The sequence below is a fragment of the Babesia bigemina genome, assembly GCF_000981445.1.
Source record: "Babesia bigemina genome assembly Bbig001, chromosome : II".
NCBI lineage: Eukaryota > Apicomplexa > Aconoidasida > Piroplasmida > Babesiidae > Babesia > Babesia bigemina.
This window is the reverse complement of record NC_027217.1, coordinates 986,949-1,003,428: the sequence shown is the minus strand read 5'-3', so window position 1 is coordinate 1,003,428 and position 16,480 is coordinate 986,949. Positions and strand designations below refer to the sequence as shown.

Genomic DNA, 16,480 nt, shown 5'->3' with positions numbered 1-16,480 from the left:
GCGCGCGCGCCGAGGGAATGTATCGAAGGGCTCTGTGCGTCGGTACGGTCTGTTTATCTAAGCCACACCCTCGGGACCTCTCGGTTCACATGTTTGGGGGCTGTAAGAAAATTGCAGCGGGTGTCCGTGGAGCAGATATGACAGCGAGCTGGACGTTTGCTCACCGGCCCCAAAATGTGGTGTTGCTGGACCTGCCTTCCTCGGCGACAAACCCAAGTTTCCTGCATAACACATGTAGCGGCGCGGCGCACTGCCTGTTTATTTGCGTGTTGTGGCAGGAATTGTCTTTTTTTGCTGTATGCAGCGTTGCTAGCGCACATTAGCGTTCATGATTCCATGCGCTGTCCGCGAAAGTCAGACACCCTCAAATGTATTCTTTGCGTACCATCTAAATTGCGTGTCAAGTGCAGCCACAATAGCGTGTATTTTTATGATGCGTTCCGCTTCGCTGGAGAGCTCTAGCCGCGAATCCGCGCAGAGGCGGGCACACTCCAGACTTCATAACGTCTATCGCTAATGTCGTGTTCCTGCTGTATGTTACAGTCGAATTGGTTGCATATGCGCATTCAGTAGAACTGCTCGAGTTCGTCCCCTAGTGCCTGGAGCATAGTGGCGTCGAAGTACTTGTTGATGGATATGTCTTCCGCCAGCCCCTTGCGCCGCCGTGTCTTAAGCATGAACTCGCGTGCCAGGTGCGGAATTGGGGCGGGTTCGAGTGTTTTCAGCATGATGGACTGCGTAGTGATGTGTTTTTTTCGAACTGTTATGCACATGTAACGAAGCGGTTATCTAAGCCGTCACAGCAACGCCATGACGGTAACACACGGCACCCACGAACAAACCAGGCGACGAAGGATTGTGACAACAACGACGCGCGTGCTGCTTGCACGTGGTATGTAGCTTTGATGGCAACACGGAAAGGGAACATACCTTGTCTAGCGGGTCTCCCGGCACAATGTTCCAGTGGTCGAAGAAGGTGATGCCAAACGCCTGGCCATGGGTATGAACACGCAAATCGGTCTCGAATCCGAACGATTCTATCGCAGGCAGATACGCGTGAACTTCGTAGAAGGGCGTCCCGGGCTTGGGCACGTCCTTCAGCACGTGGCCGCGGCGTCGGGACAGAATCGAGTAGGCCGAAGCGACGCAGTCAGCAGGGCATATGATCTCAGAAAATACGATGGGCTCCATGAGACGCGGTGTGGACAGCAGGAACGCCCCGTACACGGCGCGTCTGGTTGCCGGGATGATCTGCCCGGCGCTGCGCATGGGGGCGTCCGTAGCGATTTCGGCGCCTATCAGCTTGAACTTGGTATTCCTAAACGGCTCCTCCACCAAGGGGCCTTCTTTGCAGGCCCAGTTGAAGCCCTGCATGATAGCAGAGCGCACAGTGCCCACGGCCGCCTTCACGGGGTCGCTTGGCAAGACGTCATCCAGCAGGATGTTGGGGCCGACGTTGTCGGGGCCAAAGCACCAAATGGAACGAGCAGCAAGGATGTCCCAATTGTACTTCTCCATGAATAGAGCCGACGTTTCACTGTCAGGCAGCTCTGGGCTGATGAGGCCCTCATCAATGGCCGAAGAGATGCCCTGCTCCAGAGGCTCCGCGATGAAACACAGCTTGTTCATCTGGTTCTGAGTCTCTGCGAAGCACTTCGTCGCTGATTGTTCCATGATGGTTTCCGTGAATCGGACCACGGGATCCGACACTTTCACCTCTAGGTCACCGTAGAGCCTCCGTAGATCATGAAGCGCACAATCAAGGTACAGCTCTCCCGTACCCATCACCACGTGTTCCCCACTCTCCTCGACGCGCGTCTTTATGGCGGGGTAGCTGCGGTCTATTCTACGTAGCCCTTCCACCATGCGCGGCAACTCAGAAGGGTTGAGGGGCTCGATGGCTACCTTAAAGACAGGCTCAGACGCGAGCACGGTCGGACGCAAGCGGCACACTTCGGCGCCGTTAGGGTCTTCGGCCGAGGTGATGGTCATCGTCTTGTGCGAGCAGAGGTCTATGCCCGATATGAGGACCCAGTTGCCCGCGGACACGGAGTTCACCTCAACGCGGTAGCGGCCTTCCGCAATCCACAGCGACCCGACACTGCGGACCTGCATGTCTTCGTCGTCGTCCAGCGTGTATTCATCCCCCAATATCTTGATACGCTGGCCCTTGGTTACGGTCCCCGACAATACTCTACCGAACACGTCGAAGGCGTTAGTGTCGAGCCGGTAGTAGTTTTTGGCAACGAATATCATCAACTGCGCATCAGGGTCACACTGCTCGATGCCCGAACAGATCGCGGTGCCGCGGTCGCCCGTGTAGAGCGTTTGGAGTTTCAGTGCCCCCGTTTCCGTTGGCGGCGGTACGTTCTCGACCACGAAACTGACGAAACCGCTGGGGTCGCTGAACAGCGCGGCGAATACCTTCTGCAAAATCTTCCTGGTGTCCATCCGGTAATCACTGGCGCGCAGCGAGACGCCCAGCTGGTCCAGGATCGGCGTCAGCTCCTCTCGTTCGTCTGATGCGACATGAGAGAAGATCTTGTATAGCGGCTCTAACACAAACGCCACAAAAGAGTGCTTCAGCTGGACCTCGCCCTCGTTCTCGCCGTCAGATTCTCCTGCAACCACCTCATCGGGCGTGAACTCCTGCGTGGCGGGGTTATAGAAGGTGTCGCCCCAGAGCGCCTTCGCCAGGCGGACGGGGTCCGCGTCAGGCGCATATATAGCGGAGAACGATTCGAGCGTAAAAAAGATCCCGTACTTCGACGACGCGAAGAGCACATTGCCGCGTAACGGGCTCAGGACGACCGGGTCTGTTTGAGTGAGCGAACTCGTTTGCTTGACGAATTCGTTCAGGTCTGCGATGGTGTGCCGTATCTTGAGATACGCGTCCGTCGGCGGAATCTTCATCTCCAGCACCAACCGGTCGATGCAATTGAGGATCACGCAGAAACCGGTGCCGTTCTTGATGGCGCTCTTGAGCATCAGCTCCAGGGTGCTGGTGCGGCCCACCAGCACGTCCACGACAAACACGCAGCCATCGCACAGGCTCTGAGCGTGCATGAACTCGTCTATGAAGTTCACATGGCCCGGAGTGTCGAATATGTTGAAGAGGTACGACTTGTGTTTCACGGCTTTGTTCCTAGCCGTGCCAGCCTCGCTTTGAAACACCAGCGAGATCGGCGTGGCCTTGATCGACATCTCCCGCGCCTGCTCGTCGAGCCGCGTGTCGGTGTAGCGCACGAAGCTGGGGTCGAACCCCTCAGCGGCGTCTGGATCCGGGAATCGGCTGTAGTTGATGAGCCGATCCACCACCGTAGTCTTCCCATGGTGCAGATCGCCGCAGATGCAGACGTTGCGTATGAACTGCGGCTGACGCATCAACGTGGTCATGAAGCGGAAGCTGAACCGGTTACGCGGGAGCCTTTCCTCGAGGATATCGAAGCTCTTCGCGCTGATGTCTTCGTCCAGGCGCTTGATGTAGCTGACGCGCTCGACGCGTGTCTCCTGCGATTTTACGATGGGCTCCTCGATGGTCTGAGTGTCTTCGTGCTGGATGAAGACCTCCACATCTTTGAACGGCGACTCCTCCGCGGTCCCGCCATCGTACTCCACGACGTCCGCGGGGCCGAGGCGAGTTACTGTGTCGGCAGCCTCGCCGTCGCCGGCGCTCCCGTCGGAGTCGATACCACCGCCGAGATCCTCGTCAAGGACGGGGCCGATGTAGTTACCAAACTCGTCGTACAGCTCCTGGTCCATTCTGAGCCCTCGGAGGTCCGCAAAATGTCGGATTCTGCCGAGATTCCTAAGGAACCCTCCCCACAGCAGTCGAAGTGCTCACGTGGATTTAACCAATCATTTATCAACCTTCCACCCAGAAGTCGGAACGTCGCACATACGATTTTTAGTGGCGGCAGTTTCACACTTAACTCGGTCACGTTGCGCACGCCTACGGTGACTGCGCCCGGTTGACTGTACCGTCACGCGCAGCGCAACAATTCACCAGATTGGGGGCACATTGGTAAATTATAGTCCCACGTGATATATCCCTGTCGGTAACAACGTCAAATCACACTTAGGACCTCTAACTCGCAATCGCGAATCGCGTGTCTTACACAGCGCCTGTTGGCGGTAGCGCACTAGTAGACGGACGCGCTCATTCCTATGCCATGGCGTAGGCACGGGGGCAAGGCGATCGCTTTTACGGACGTCTGCCGTATGAGTTCGTTCCATTATGACGTGGACTCTGGGCCGAAAGATTATGCACCGGTGATTGTCTTGGTGCCTGGGCATGTCGGCCGTCATGGTTGGCACACTTTGGCTGTGCGCGGCGCTCTGCTCTTCCCTGTGCATCGGATTAGCCTTCGAGGGATGTGATGTTGTCGTGGACTCCTCCATCTGCATCAAGGACGGGGCGACAGTCCTGCTGCCCAGCGCACGCAGGGACGGCCGAGTGCTGCACTACCGCTTCGACGAGGAGGTTGCCGTCGACTCTAGCGGCTTCGGCAACCACGGAGTCGGGCCAGTGGCGGGGCATTCGGGGTTTAGCGGCGTCGGGAGCTCGGCATACTTCCGGAAGAATTTCGTCTACCTTCCGGATACCAAGTCGCTGCGGTCAAACGAGTTCAGCGTGGCGCTGTTCGTGTTCTTCCTGAAGGACGAGGAATCAGCTGCGAGTGCCGATAAAGTTAACGACTACTGCCCGCTCGTCCACAAAGGAATCCGCACGGCCGCGCTCAGTGAGTGCGCCCCGGAAATCGCAGTTAACCCCAAGGACGGCCGTGTGCGCGTCCTGCTGTCAGTGGAGTCCAGCCAAACTATGGAGGTCGAGTCCAACTGCAGGCTTCAACCGCACCAGTGGTACCATATCGCTGTGGTGAAGGACAAGTCTTCCTTGACATTGTATATAAACGGTACGTAGCTGTTAACAGCGCATGACAGACGTGTAGGCATCGTAGACTGTGTCTACGCAACGAAAGGTAGGCTAGGAGGCGCGTCAGCCAACGATGTCGCAGCATACGTGCGATACAACCCGCTGCCGCTTTACGTCGGAGCGTCGCCGTACATGGGCAAGTGTGATATGCCCGTGCTCATAGATGAGCTGTCGTTCTATACCAAGGTTAGTAGGCAACACCGGCTCATGCCAGCTTGTACAGGCCCTGGGGCGCGACGAGGTACAGGCCGAAGCCTCCGCCGTTCTTGGTGGCGTGGAGCCCTCGTACGTCGCCATCGGCTGCATCAACTGCGGGTAGGCTTCGCGGCTACGGAAGACACAAATGCGCAGAAAGGAGGAAGCCATGAAATCGTGCCCGCAAGGCTACCACCTATGCAACAAGTTCGAGCTGTACACGGGTATGTACAAAACTACGTTATGGTTCATGCCAGTGTCAGGCGGGTACGGAGCTGCGCTCAGGCTGTCCATACCAGCCAACAGAATCATGGCCGCCGCCAGCGCGGAGCCCTCGACAGGTGTAGCGCTGTGCTGCGCTAATCTCCAAAACTGAGCTTGTTCTTCAATGTCCTGATGCGCTGCATTAAATTAGACGCTGTATTTTAATGTGGCTGGTGAGCGGCAATACACACTGCGGCGTTGCCGTTGTCAACTATACGCCACAACGCCGATCGCCAAGACACCGCGACGTCGACGAGTAGAGCTGGTTGCTGAAAAGCGTACCTCAATGGTGTCCAGCGCGTTTTCCAGAATTTCAGTATCGTTGCCGTCGCGTTTACCGCGTATCGTGGCCTTATGCTGCTCCACCTTGGTTAGGTCCACGTCGGCCTCGGATCCGAGGCGAATGCGGCACGACGCCGCCGCCTGTCGTAGCTCCGGAGCTAAAAGCGTTCATAAAAGATGTGCGTCGTGACCTACTTGATGCCACGCGAGAGTCCGCCATAATGTTTCACCTGTTGTGACTGACGGAAGAATCCATACGCGCCTTTGCGCCGCTGGTGGTCAGAACGACGACAGCATCACTGCCGTCTCAAATATCAGTAGTATGGTTTGGGGGGTATGGCTGATTGTTGCGCTCTCAGTGGCTGGCCTTCTGCCGACTACTGCTGGCTGGCGGTCGCCGGTCAGCTGGAGACGAGATTCCTCACTATGTTGCCCTTCCGGCAACGTCTTCGGCTTGCGAAGGTCACATTTACTGGACAATAAACCCGATGTGTACACTTCAACACAGGTGTGTGTGACGGAAAGATTAAGCCTCCACTAGATGCAGGGGGATTACGATTCTAAGATAGACGACTTCTATGTTCGCTCACGCACTCTCTTCCTCAACGGTGAGCTGACTGATCGCGCAGCGCATCGACTAATAAGCGCATTGTTGCGTATGAACGAGCAGGATCCCGTCAAGAAGGTTAAATTTTACATTAACTCTCCGGGGGGGTCGGTATCAGCAGGTGGGTATTCACATCACTAAGACAAAGTTGCTCAGGAATGGCCATATACGACATGCTGCAGAGCCTGCAGATGCCGGTTGAAACCATATGCGTAGGGCAGGCGGCGTCGATGGGCGCATTTCTGCTTGCAGGCGGCACCAAGGGGATGCGTTGTGCGATGCCGAACTCGCGCATCATGATCCACCAACCCTTAGGCGGTGCCCATGGTCAGGTGAGCGACATAAAGATTCAGGCCAACGAGATACTGCAAATTAGGCAGATACTCAATGCCCATCTTTCGCATTTTACAGGGAAACCCATTGACCAAATTGAGATAGATTGCGACCGAGACAACTACATGAGGCCTGCAGAGGCACTCGAATATGGTCTCATAGATCATATCTGTAAGACAAGGACATCGCATATTGAGGTGGGGCCCGCCGTTTGTATCGACTGACGCACCAGCCGCCTTTCGCACCTGGGTGTTTACCGTTTAGTCGCTGATCACTTAGGTGGAAGACGGCATTGTCGAATGGTATCGTAAGGATCATGCCCCCTGCCGAATACGCCTCAGAAGAGAACTTCGCCAACACAGCATCCAAAGCAACGATTTCTGCGCTACAGCACGGCCGCGGATCTTGCAGAAACAAAGCAACAAAAACGAACAAAACAAAGGACCACAAACAAAGATTATTGGAACAAATGTCTCTCTAAATTAGTGACATAGTCGATAAAAGCAGTCATGTGCACTAAAAGCGGAGACACGTCTCAAATAGCTAGTGTAAAAATCGTAATTGGTCTCGATAAATGGCGCAGATTCATATCCATAGAAGTTGCAGAGAAACCTAATGAACATTAATGATTTATGCCTTGCCGTCGATCTGGATGCGGCGCATCTCGGAGAACTGCGAGCACTCAACCCTGATGTCCAAGATACCGTTGGAGTAAGACACAGCAACAGACTTGTCCAAGGCGTTGTGGGGGAGCTTGAAGCGCCTGTAGAAGTAACCAACCTTGCGCTCACGGATGTGGATGTCAAGGTTGTTACCGAACTTCTCGTAAAGCTCGTCCTTGGGGCGGGGGCCGCTGATGATGAGTTCTCCCAGACCGCACTCCACAGTGATGTCGTTGTGGCTGAATCCAGGCAGTTCCATCAAAACAACGATCTTGTTGGTGTCAGCATCGAAAAAGGTGTCCACAGTGGGGTTGAAGGTGATAGGGGTTTCCAGTTCCTTGGGAGGAGGGATCTCAAGGATGGTGTTTTGAGGAACAATGGTCGACGGCTTGTAAATCACAGAGGGCTTCTCAGTCTGAGAAAACATGTGTGTGCGATAAAGCAAGCAATCTAACACTGCGAATTGAGCTGCCTTTAAGGTGCGCCGCTTTCTGCGTCACATATACCAACGAACGAGCAAACGAAATACATTATAGCCACGCTACGGCGACACTAGCATGAAAGGCGCATAAAGACTTACGTAGTCGTGGTTCTTCACTGGGAGTCCCGTCTGCTCATCGATGACAACCTCCTGTTCGGAGTTGTTGCACCTCATAATGCACGACATCGCGAAAAAAGCTCAGGTGTTACAAGAAAAAATTGCAATAAAAATTTTGCTCGGAACAGGAGTTAAATGCCAACGAAAGAGTAAACCGACAATGTTCCAATATGTTATGGCACTAGACAACGGGTGAGGTGCACGTGCCGCACACAGCGCACCGTACCATCATGCGATATTTAGCTACAAGGGGAACGTGCTGACGAGCTAGCCCGTATGCAATATTATTATCTGTCATGGTGCAACACTAAATTCGTCAGATCACGGAATACTTGGCCATAAACACAGATATTATATGGCACACCCCTAACGCGCTGTGCGTCAGAGGGCTGTGTCATTATAAGCCTCAACAGCAATCGCAACGCGTTTACTATGTGTTAAACGTGTTTATTACAGTTCTTGCAAAATATGTGCAGCATTGGCGCTGTGAACACTCAATTCCGTAGACCTTTCGTACTCATGCGAAGTCGCGCACTGCGTTCACCAATGTATTTGGTAATGTAACGCGTATAGGTCGATGAGAAAAATAGCTATTGATGTCGATGTTTGTCTGAGAAGGGTGTGCAGCGATTTCGCGGTGTTGAAGCGAGTCGACAGCGGTCATTCGCTTTGAGAGGTTGTCAATGCCTTATGAATGTGGCTCCCATAACTGTGTAACACTCTATTAATGCGGTGTGGCGAACTCCGACGCGATCTTTTCTGCATCAAGTTTGATTTTTATAGTTGTTTACTCACCCAAACTGGCGTAAAACCTCGGTGAATGAAATTTCATTGACATAAATGGGTTGCACATTGTGTTCGCAAATAGGATGTGTATCTTCTCGAAAAACTGCGCAGCGATACGGCTGTTGAGCGACTGAAGTACCTGTCTAATGGACTCTAGGGAAGCGTCATGCTCGTCGAAAATTGCGATGATGGTGAAGCCCGTGGCGGCCATGTAGGCATGCACCTTATAAAATTCCTCCCCGAGCAACGTAGGAGTAATGAATCCCAGATAAGGGTCTGACTGCTCCCCGGGTGTGGCCGAATAGTGTTGGATAACCACTGAAACACCTTGCAATGCCATCATGTGGACCTACTTTTTTCCTGAATGACGTCCATAGCAGCATATGCAGACAGCTGCAGCTGCGCCTCGTCAGCGTCACCGAAGGCGCGAGAAACGATAAGTTCACGCTAACGTTATGTTAAGGTTCATTGAAGAATGTCTCACCTGTTCTCCGATGACGGCGAGGTAGACGACGCTGTTGTTTCCGCTTGCCATTCTAACGGCAGATTCCACTCGAAACCGACGGCCGTTACCTGGTCTCACCTACACATATAGGCGAAAGAAGTGAACTGATCGTACGCGGTGTGTAACCTTCTACTGCGCGGATATTCCAAAATATAAAATGATGAGGTGTGCGGCACGCTGAAGCCGTCGTTGCTTTTCTATCGTTAAGGCGTGCTTTTAAATTGTGTCTTTTCTGTAGCGCTGCCAGCGGATTGTTGTACGCCCAGAAGGCGATGTTTATTTGCCGCGTTGGCGTCTGCGCGAGGTTTGCTGCTTCGCAAAGGAGATGGGAGCTGGTGCGGCAGACTAAGAACCACAATGCGAATTACCAGGTATCGATTCCCGAAAATAAGGCTGGAGTGTCGAAGTACGTGATACCCAGCGATTCGGGTGCACTTTTGGTTGACGGAAGGAGGCTGACACGAGGGGAACGCATATATCAGGGCATATCCATAGGTATGTCACCTCTAGAGGGATCCAATCAGTGTCTAGGGTTGCCCGTTATCGCATTTGTTGCCGCTCTAGCCGTGCCAGTTGGGCTTGTAACGCTATTCGCGTTCAATGGGCGAAGGAGGTAAGCCCTGGTTAACTGTGATATACCCGTGCTTCAGGATCGAAAAGGATATAACGAAAGTTCAGCAAATACCTCACGTCGTGGAAATTCCATCGCCAATAAAACTGTTAGCGGCGAAGGAGCTTGCCAAATTGATATACGTCAACAAGCCCACGATTGTAGTCTATTACCGACCGGGGAGCAACGATGAGGAGTCAAACAGGCTAAACCTGCTTTTCGCATTGCTGACAGAGATCGCAGCAGTTGAAGGGTACGTATGTTTATGTCACAATGCAGCCAAGTCTGTATTGCGTTGGTAACTGATTTATATATCACGTGTCCTCAAACGTTCTGCATTAGTATTCAACTCTAGTAATCAGAGGGGCGATACGAGTCGTGACAAAATACATGCGGCTTTATTTATGTACCATTTTTGTGACGTTGCTGTATTTTCTCGATAATGAAGAGTTTTTACAGGTCGCCGTTGAACGTTTATAGAGTGAACGTTCAAAATGAGTTCCAACACTTCAACCAGCACCTCAGAGAAGAAATTAAACAATCCCCTACAGCGTTAATACATCTGGTGATACCACAGGAGAAGGAATCCATGGTTACTGCCGTACTCCCGCCTGTATCAGCTACGTCATTTGTCGACCACCTCACAAAACAACTGGGCAATGCAGGCATAAAATTTACAAAGGATAAGGCCGCAACTAAAATATTAGATGACAAACTCGTTAGCATCAAACGTTGCATGTTTGACTTGAAGATAGAAGGTGAAGTGCTCTTTGTCGGCGGTCACAACTTCTTGCAATTGGAGAGAGAGTGCAACAGGCTGATGCGCTGCTCCGACAAACTTCCCCCAAAATAGTGGAGCTTAAACATAAACATAATAATGTTTCCAGTCATGACGATTGTACATGTTAGTTTAATTTTGATGGCTTAGAATTTTTTAATCGCAATGTGCTCTCAACTATCAGTATAAGTTCACAGCACTAATTAATATATATGGCGTCATTTCAAATGTATAAATAACTCCACTTATTATGATTATGTTCTCTCATTTTATAGTGTGCTATGTGGCTACGTGCCTAGGGCCGCTTTTCGGTTTTGCGGGGCTACCGCCTCACGCTGATACCTGTTGCGGGCTCCACCTCGGTCCGTTGCCGATCGTCACTGGTGTCATCCATGCGGGCGTCCATCAGGTTTGGGGTAGAGGGTTGTTCACGGAACAATAAGCTTAGCTGGATTTAATGTCACTGATCACATAGGACAACAAATTGAAAAGTCCTACAGTTGAAATCCATCTCCATCAGGTCCTCCCACTTGACATGTGTATCTATGTGTCCCTGAAAAATGTCTTGGTTGATAATTGCAATTGGCACGTTGGCGATTGCACTCCTCAAAAACCCAGATGGAGTATCAAACATTTCTAGCGCTTTCCGGGATGACGGGGTTACAGCAGTTATTCCTACATCTCGGCCACTAATACGCTGACTACATTTTTAATACGATATGTACAAGGTTGTTTACTAGGTAGATCGGTTATCATCTTGACAATGGGCTGTAGACACTACAATGGAGGAGTATACATCAACGTATAATTAACAAACTTATTGAAAGAAAGAGTCCTTAGCTACATGAATAAACATGATATGCATTAAAATGGGCTAGCAGCGTCCATGTTCGCCACTGTGGGCGCACCAGGAGACTGGAAGTTGCCTGTGGCGGAAGCAGTAGAGATTTTGGGACGCTTATTATGATATGTTTTAGAATTCCAGGCATTCACCAAACCCATGTCAACGTCAACCCCTGGTATTCCGTATACTTCCCTGCTGCCCATGTAGAACTTGCGAACTTTTGCACGTAACGTAGATTCTGCAGAAGGTTCAGCTTTCTCAGGCACTGGCGTTTTCGATCCATAGAAAACGTCAAATCCGGCAAGATCATACGTATTATGTAGTAAATCGTCATCCAACCCTTTAAAATTCTTGAATATCTCTGAGCCATTTATATCAGAGCGGCATTGAGGCTGTACGTAACCCAAGGCTCTCAGCACCTCCCCAAAGCTCCTTGATCCCGCGTACCGGTGGAACTCTCCAGTTTTAGATTCGGTTGTACCCCATAAAGATATTAAACCTGCGTACAACATTGGGGCAATACCCACGAGAACTACAGCGCAAGCTTCAGGATTTTTTGCGCATGATGCCTCCCACGTCGCTTCTGAGCTGTAAGAAGACTCGTACTGGTCAGGGGTTTTGATATCATCCAAGAGCTTCCCAAAACCATCCATAACATTGCTTAAGCAGTCTTTGATGTATTCAGGTTCGGCCCCCTTGACTCCTACGACGCGTCCATACTCATTAAATTGTCTATGCCAATAGTGCCTAGACCCTGTATTTGCGGCACTAGCCGGAGTATAGAATCTACTCAGCAATATTCTCACTAACATATTATCTCTCAGCTCCGGCTTCTCTAGAAATTCCTTAGAAATGCTCTTAATTTTATCGAGAGACGGCAACGGATTATTTCCAGCAGAGTGATCTGAGAATAGATGGTGAATTGTGCCAACCATATGCATTAAGTTGTTCTCGTCACTAGTTCCCTTAAGAGCCATTAACCAGTCAATACCCTCCTTGAGGTTATGAGGAGCTTCAGTCAACGAAGTGTACACCATTTTGAAAAATGAGTTAAACTATGCAGCTACTACTCCTGTATGGATTGGTCCATTTGCAGGCCAGGTTGCAAACAGACGAGTTGTCTTCGACAATACGCAATGCAAAAGTGCAGCTTAAACCTAATAAATAGGCTTCTAATTTAAATTTAGAAAGATTAAGATAGGCCAAAGATACCTATGGTAAAGGAAGGAACTACACAGATGTCCCAGCTCTTCGATCTCGATACCATTGACGCGGCATGCAGTACAACTATCGCGAGTCATTTTAAGCGTATATATGCGGCACTAGTCGCCCATACTAGGCTTATAAGTGTCGTTGCAAGTTTTAACAGACGTTGAAGGTTAAAGTGTTACCATGGGTTGCAAATAGCTTTTCGCAGCGTTAATATAGTCTAATAGTGCCTTCTTATTATCAAGACAGCAGTCACCTGATGAGGCATGTATACACTGCTTCTACCGCCTTCCGTGATTGGCGTAATTGTTTATTGCTTTCAGTGCTTGCAGCAACTTTGATTGCGAATGCATACTGACACATAAGGACTGCACGCTATGATATGTGATCACCTTCTTCTCAAGCCACTCTTGATGTCAACTGTGATATGTGGTTGCTATGGAATCCAGCGCACTGCCGTGTATGAAACTAGTGTGTACGAGGCTGACGTTGTATGTGAATATCCCGGCATTTCATAGCTTGTAAAATAATGCCTTGTTTCGAGCACCTAATGTAAAACCTTAATTTGCAGATGCTTTGTTTCAAACCCTGTGGCTCCACGCCAAGGCGAATCAGCCTGAAAGAATCCTGAGTTTTGTTGTCGCCCTGAGCGCCCGAAGTCTTGAGCTTCGGTTGCCCACGTTCCCATACAATGTTACTTTATGCCAATATGGCTGATATGAATTCTAACGGAAGGTGATTCCGCCAGTTCGGTCCAACAACTTCCAACCGTATGTCTACAATGCTAATGCGCTAACACATGCCTCTGTGATCTACGACACTGAATCGAGACGCAGCTTTACAAAAATTCGTATGAAGACGCAAAACGTCGCTTATAGCAACCCAAACAAGTATACAAATTTTGTACACCCACCCGGATGATTGCCCATTCCCAAACCCAGCATGGCGCTCCCGAGCTATAGGCACGGGTTATAATCTATCTTACTCACGAATTAATTATGCCATGAATTATTTTATTACATTACCTTAGTGTTGCCATGGAGGTGGCATAGGTGTGTAATCACAGTTGTATATACGACAGTTTCATGAATCTATTACACATCCCGCTGCATACGCCTCAGCAGCACATTTAATCACTGCTGCACTGCATTCCATCATATAACAACCTGTGATTACATAAATGCGATAATTACGATGTAACAATGTTTGCCCATGGGGTCATTGAAGCAGTCGATGTCGTAGCAAGGTGGGAGTATCCTCTTCCAGTGAACGAGTATTGTCGTGACGTGGATGAAGTGAAACGCGTTGGTAGTCGAAACAATTGGGAACATGGCAGAACATTCAAGAAGTGAAAAATCGTGTAGTCAAAGACGAGGGGGTAGAGGGCATGCGAATGGTAGATAGTTGGCAACAATTGTGGATGGCGATGTAAATGATCCAAGTTGTCTCCAAATTGTTTAGGTAGACTTTTCAGATGGTCATGCGTTGAGTTGAGAGACTCGGAACCACGGATGCGACAGACAGTATCTAGGCCGGTGCCATCAAGACGGTCCCATTCGGGACTGTTGGGATGTGAAGCGGAAAGAGAGATACACAGTGGAGACAACGACTTCAAAGCATAACCGTGCAACTCTATGCCAAAATCGTGAAAGAACGAGACCAGCTCCCCTGTCGTCCTTGGAGTCCGCCCGGTGAGGCAGTTGAGGTAGGAGGCCAATGTCAACAGGGGATCACTACCGCCGCAGCAGAAAGTGAGGATGGAGGAAATGACACTGCCCAGTTGCGACGTCTTAGGCAAATCTCTCTTCTTAAATCCCATCCTGATCCGGCTCTTGCGGCACAGGTTGCACGGGTCGAAGGGGTGAGTCTTGAAGTTGGAGTCACAGCTTCCAATGAGATCCCCTGATGAGCATTTTACAAAATGCAAACCCTAACTGGACATCTATCTATTACGAACTTTCCCCCACCATTCGCTGAGAAAATATCTTGCTGGCTCCTACATTCCACAATCGTTGGTTCAAAGTGTTAAGTAGTGTTAAAATTGCAGTATCTTAGAAAGTTTCGGCACAACTGCCTAGACTACCACGATACATGCCCCCACCTGTTAGCACAATGACATCAGGCCGACGGCACCCACCAGCTGAATTGGCTACGGAACACCATCGATTGACACATATAACAGCATCTCTGAGATTTGTTATGCGTTTAATCGTGCTGTTCAGATGAAGCTAGCCAATCCAGTGCAATGCCTCACGTTCCAACCCGAAAGGTCGGGCCTCTTGTTGAGCCAAGGGGTGTCGGGCGTATTTCCAAGTTGCCTGATATTTACCTTAGTCGGACCATATTGACATGTTTATGACGCGTAATATCCCATCGTGGATAGCCTCGTACTTCTACCTCGCCTAGCCCATCACGGTGCAGGCTGTGGGTGGGCCCGGTGTCGCCTTGAAAGGCTCACTTGGAAATCTTCACTTTAATTCACTCTATTCTTGGATATTGTACAATGAGGTATGATTTAAAGATATTACGGGCAGATGAAGCCATACTTGTTCTACTTCCCACCGATGGTCTACTGTGGACAGGCACTGACAATGCAGTCGGTCAATAACACCATTGTACCTTTTGAACTATAGTTACATGTATCTGGCGCTATCCATATTCGTGTATTAATGGCACTGCAAATCTTATGACTTCTTGGACTATGTGTAGACCGGCAAATCCCATCTTCCCCATTAAGGCAGTTCAAAATGAAATGCCATGGTATAGTTGTACGTGATTACGATATACGTCATTGGTCTAACTTACGAGGACTCATGCAAGAATAAACAGTTATTTCAACACAAGAATGTGTCTTGGAATTGGAAACAGCAAATACCACATTCTAACCGAAAGTCATGCTGCTACTGGAGACACAAACCAACAAGTGACAAACATGGACTATGACAATTAAACTCTGTCATTGACAAAAAGATTTACTACATCTGAGCTACTTGTTACTTGGAGTAGTAGTTCTCGATTTGGATGGCAGACAGGACGACAACCTTGGTGACGCATCGGCATTCAAGTGGCGGCATATAGCGCAGGGTCTCGTATGGTCCAATGAGTTCGCTGTTGAACTTCAAGATGACGAAGTGGTCGGATGCTGATGCAATCAGCGACTTGCTCATTTCGCTAAGGTCCTTCAGTTCACCGTTCACGGAGACCTGGTCGAAGCAGTTGGGTGGGTCCAGGACGTACGGTGCTGGGCATCAGGACGCTACCTCACCTGCGATCATAAGAACTATCTCCCTACCGAACTGAGGCCCCCCGTCAGCATAGTAGAGTTTAGGTGTCTCGGGCTTGAACAACTCATCTGATGGGTATGTGACGCCGCAGCTTTGCATGTAGGGGTCAGTGGTTTCGAAGTGTATCTCAACGACATGCCAAGTGTATTGCTTAGGAGTTGGTGCGGTATGAAGATTAGGTGACGTGGTTTAAGTTGAGAGAGATCGACCATTCGGCATGGTGCAAATATATACCCTCTCTGATGTGCGAAATAGTTTGCAGGAACCATTGCGAGATCATCAACGGCCTTCGCGCCCACAGGATGGATGCTATCACGGATGGGACAACTGATCTTCGTTATAAGCAGGACATGAAGGCAGCAACTAGTAACGACAGCGTGAGGAGGTGACCCGCGAAACCGAAAACCGGCCCTAGGCACGTAGCCACATGGCACATTATAAAATGAGAGAACATAATCATAATAGTAAATATCATTATTGGCAGCAGCTTTAATCAGGCATTTGTAGAAGCGTGGTCAACTAAATTTAGAGACTCGACACGATGGCTCCAGAGTAGGCTAGATAAACAATGTTTTACTTCATGACTA

At 50.2% G+C, this 16,480-nt stretch overlaps 9 protein-coding genes across 9 annotated transcripts; 3 read left to right on the top strand and 6 right to left on the bottom strand.

Annotated features, from left to right (window-relative positions):
• Positions 1–566: 566 nt before the first annotated feature.
• On the bottom strand, positions 567–3,762 carry BBBOND_0204390 (u5 small nuclear ribonuclear protein, putative; the record flags this gene model as incomplete). Its single annotated transcript, XM_012912013.1, has 2 exons — positions 567–734; positions 931–3,762. The coding sequence occupies 2 exons, from the start codon at positions 3,760–3,762 to the stop codon at positions 567–569; spliced, it is 3,000 nt and encodes a 999-aa protein (XP_012767467.1).
• A 544-nt stretch (positions 3,763–4,306) lies between these two features.
• Positions 4,307–5,507, top strand: BBBOND_0204380 (membrane protein, putative; the record flags this gene model as incomplete). Its single annotated transcript, XM_012912012.1, has 4 exons — positions 4,307–4,916; positions 5,019–5,122; positions 5,160–5,251; positions 5,288–5,507. The coding sequence occupies 4 exons, from the start codon at positions 4,307–4,309 to the stop codon at positions 5,505–5,507; spliced, it is 1,026 nt and encodes a 341-aa protein (XP_012767466.1).
• Positions 5,508–6,103: 596 nt separating this feature from the next.
• On the top strand, positions 6,104–6,841 carry BBBOND_0204370 (ATP-dependent Clp protease proteolytic subunit 1, putative; the record flags this gene model as incomplete). The annotated part of the gene is made up of 3 exons (XM_012912011.1): positions 6,104–6,139; positions 6,225–6,405; positions 6,441–6,841. 3 exons carry the CDS (start codon positions 6,104–6,106, stop codon positions 6,839–6,841), a joined length of 618 nt encoding a protein of 205 aa, XP_012767465.1.
• Positions 6,842–7,247: 406 nt separating this feature from the next.
• BBBOND_0204360 (small heat shock protein, putative) lies at positions 7,248–7,946 on the bottom strand (the record flags this gene model as incomplete). The annotated part of the gene is made up of 3 exons (XM_012912010.1): positions 7,248–7,694; positions 7,790–7,831; positions 7,860–7,946. 3 exons carry the CDS (start codon positions 7,944–7,946, stop codon positions 7,248–7,250), a joined length of 576 nt encoding a protein of 191 aa, XP_012767464.1.
• A 655-nt stretch (positions 7,947–8,601) lies between these two features.
• Positions 8,602–9,198, bottom strand: BBBOND_0204350 (hypothetical protein; the record flags this gene model as incomplete). The annotated part of the gene is made up of 4 exons (XM_012912009.1): positions 8,602–8,636; positions 8,673–8,981; positions 9,017–9,110; positions 9,148–9,198. The coding sequence occupies 4 exons, from the start codon at positions 9,196–9,198 to the stop codon at positions 8,602–8,604; spliced, it is 489 nt and encodes a 162-aa protein (XP_012767463.1).
• A 130-nt stretch (positions 9,199–9,328) lies between these two features.
• Positions 9,329–10,631, top strand: BBBOND_0204340 (hypothetical protein; the record flags this gene model as incomplete). Its single annotated transcript, XM_012912008.1, has 4 exons — positions 9,329–9,333; positions 9,407–9,781; positions 9,819–10,031; positions 10,238–10,631. 4 exons carry the CDS (start codon positions 9,329–9,331, stop codon positions 10,629–10,631), a joined length of 987 nt encoding a protein of 328 aa, XP_012767462.1.
• Positions 10,632–11,420: 789 nt separating this feature from the next.
• BBBOND_0204330 (hypothetical protein) lies at positions 11,421–12,437 on the bottom strand (the record flags this gene model as incomplete). Its single annotated transcript, XM_012912007.1, has 1 exon — positions 11,421–12,437. The coding sequence occupies one exon, from the start codon at positions 12,435–12,437 to the stop codon at positions 11,421–11,423; it is 1,017 nt and encodes a 338-aa protein (XP_012767461.1).
• A 1,361-nt stretch (positions 12,438–13,798) lies between these two features.
• On the bottom strand, positions 13,799–14,579 carry BBBOND_0204320 (hypothetical protein; the record flags this gene model as incomplete). Its single annotated transcript, XM_012912006.1, has 2 exons — positions 13,799–14,511; positions 14,567–14,579. 2 exons carry the CDS (start codon positions 14,577–14,579, stop codon positions 13,799–13,801), a joined length of 726 nt encoding a protein of 241 aa, XP_012767460.1.
• A 1,023-nt stretch (positions 14,580–15,602) lies between these two features.
• BBBOND_0204310 (hypothetical protein) lies at positions 15,603–15,992 on the bottom strand (the record flags this gene model as incomplete). Its single annotated transcript, XM_012912005.1, has 2 exons — positions 15,603–15,850; positions 15,875–15,992. 2 exons carry the CDS (start codon positions 15,990–15,992, stop codon positions 15,603–15,605), a joined length of 366 nt encoding a protein of 121 aa, XP_012767459.1.
• Between the last annotated feature and the right edge of the window lie 488 nt (positions 15,993–16,480).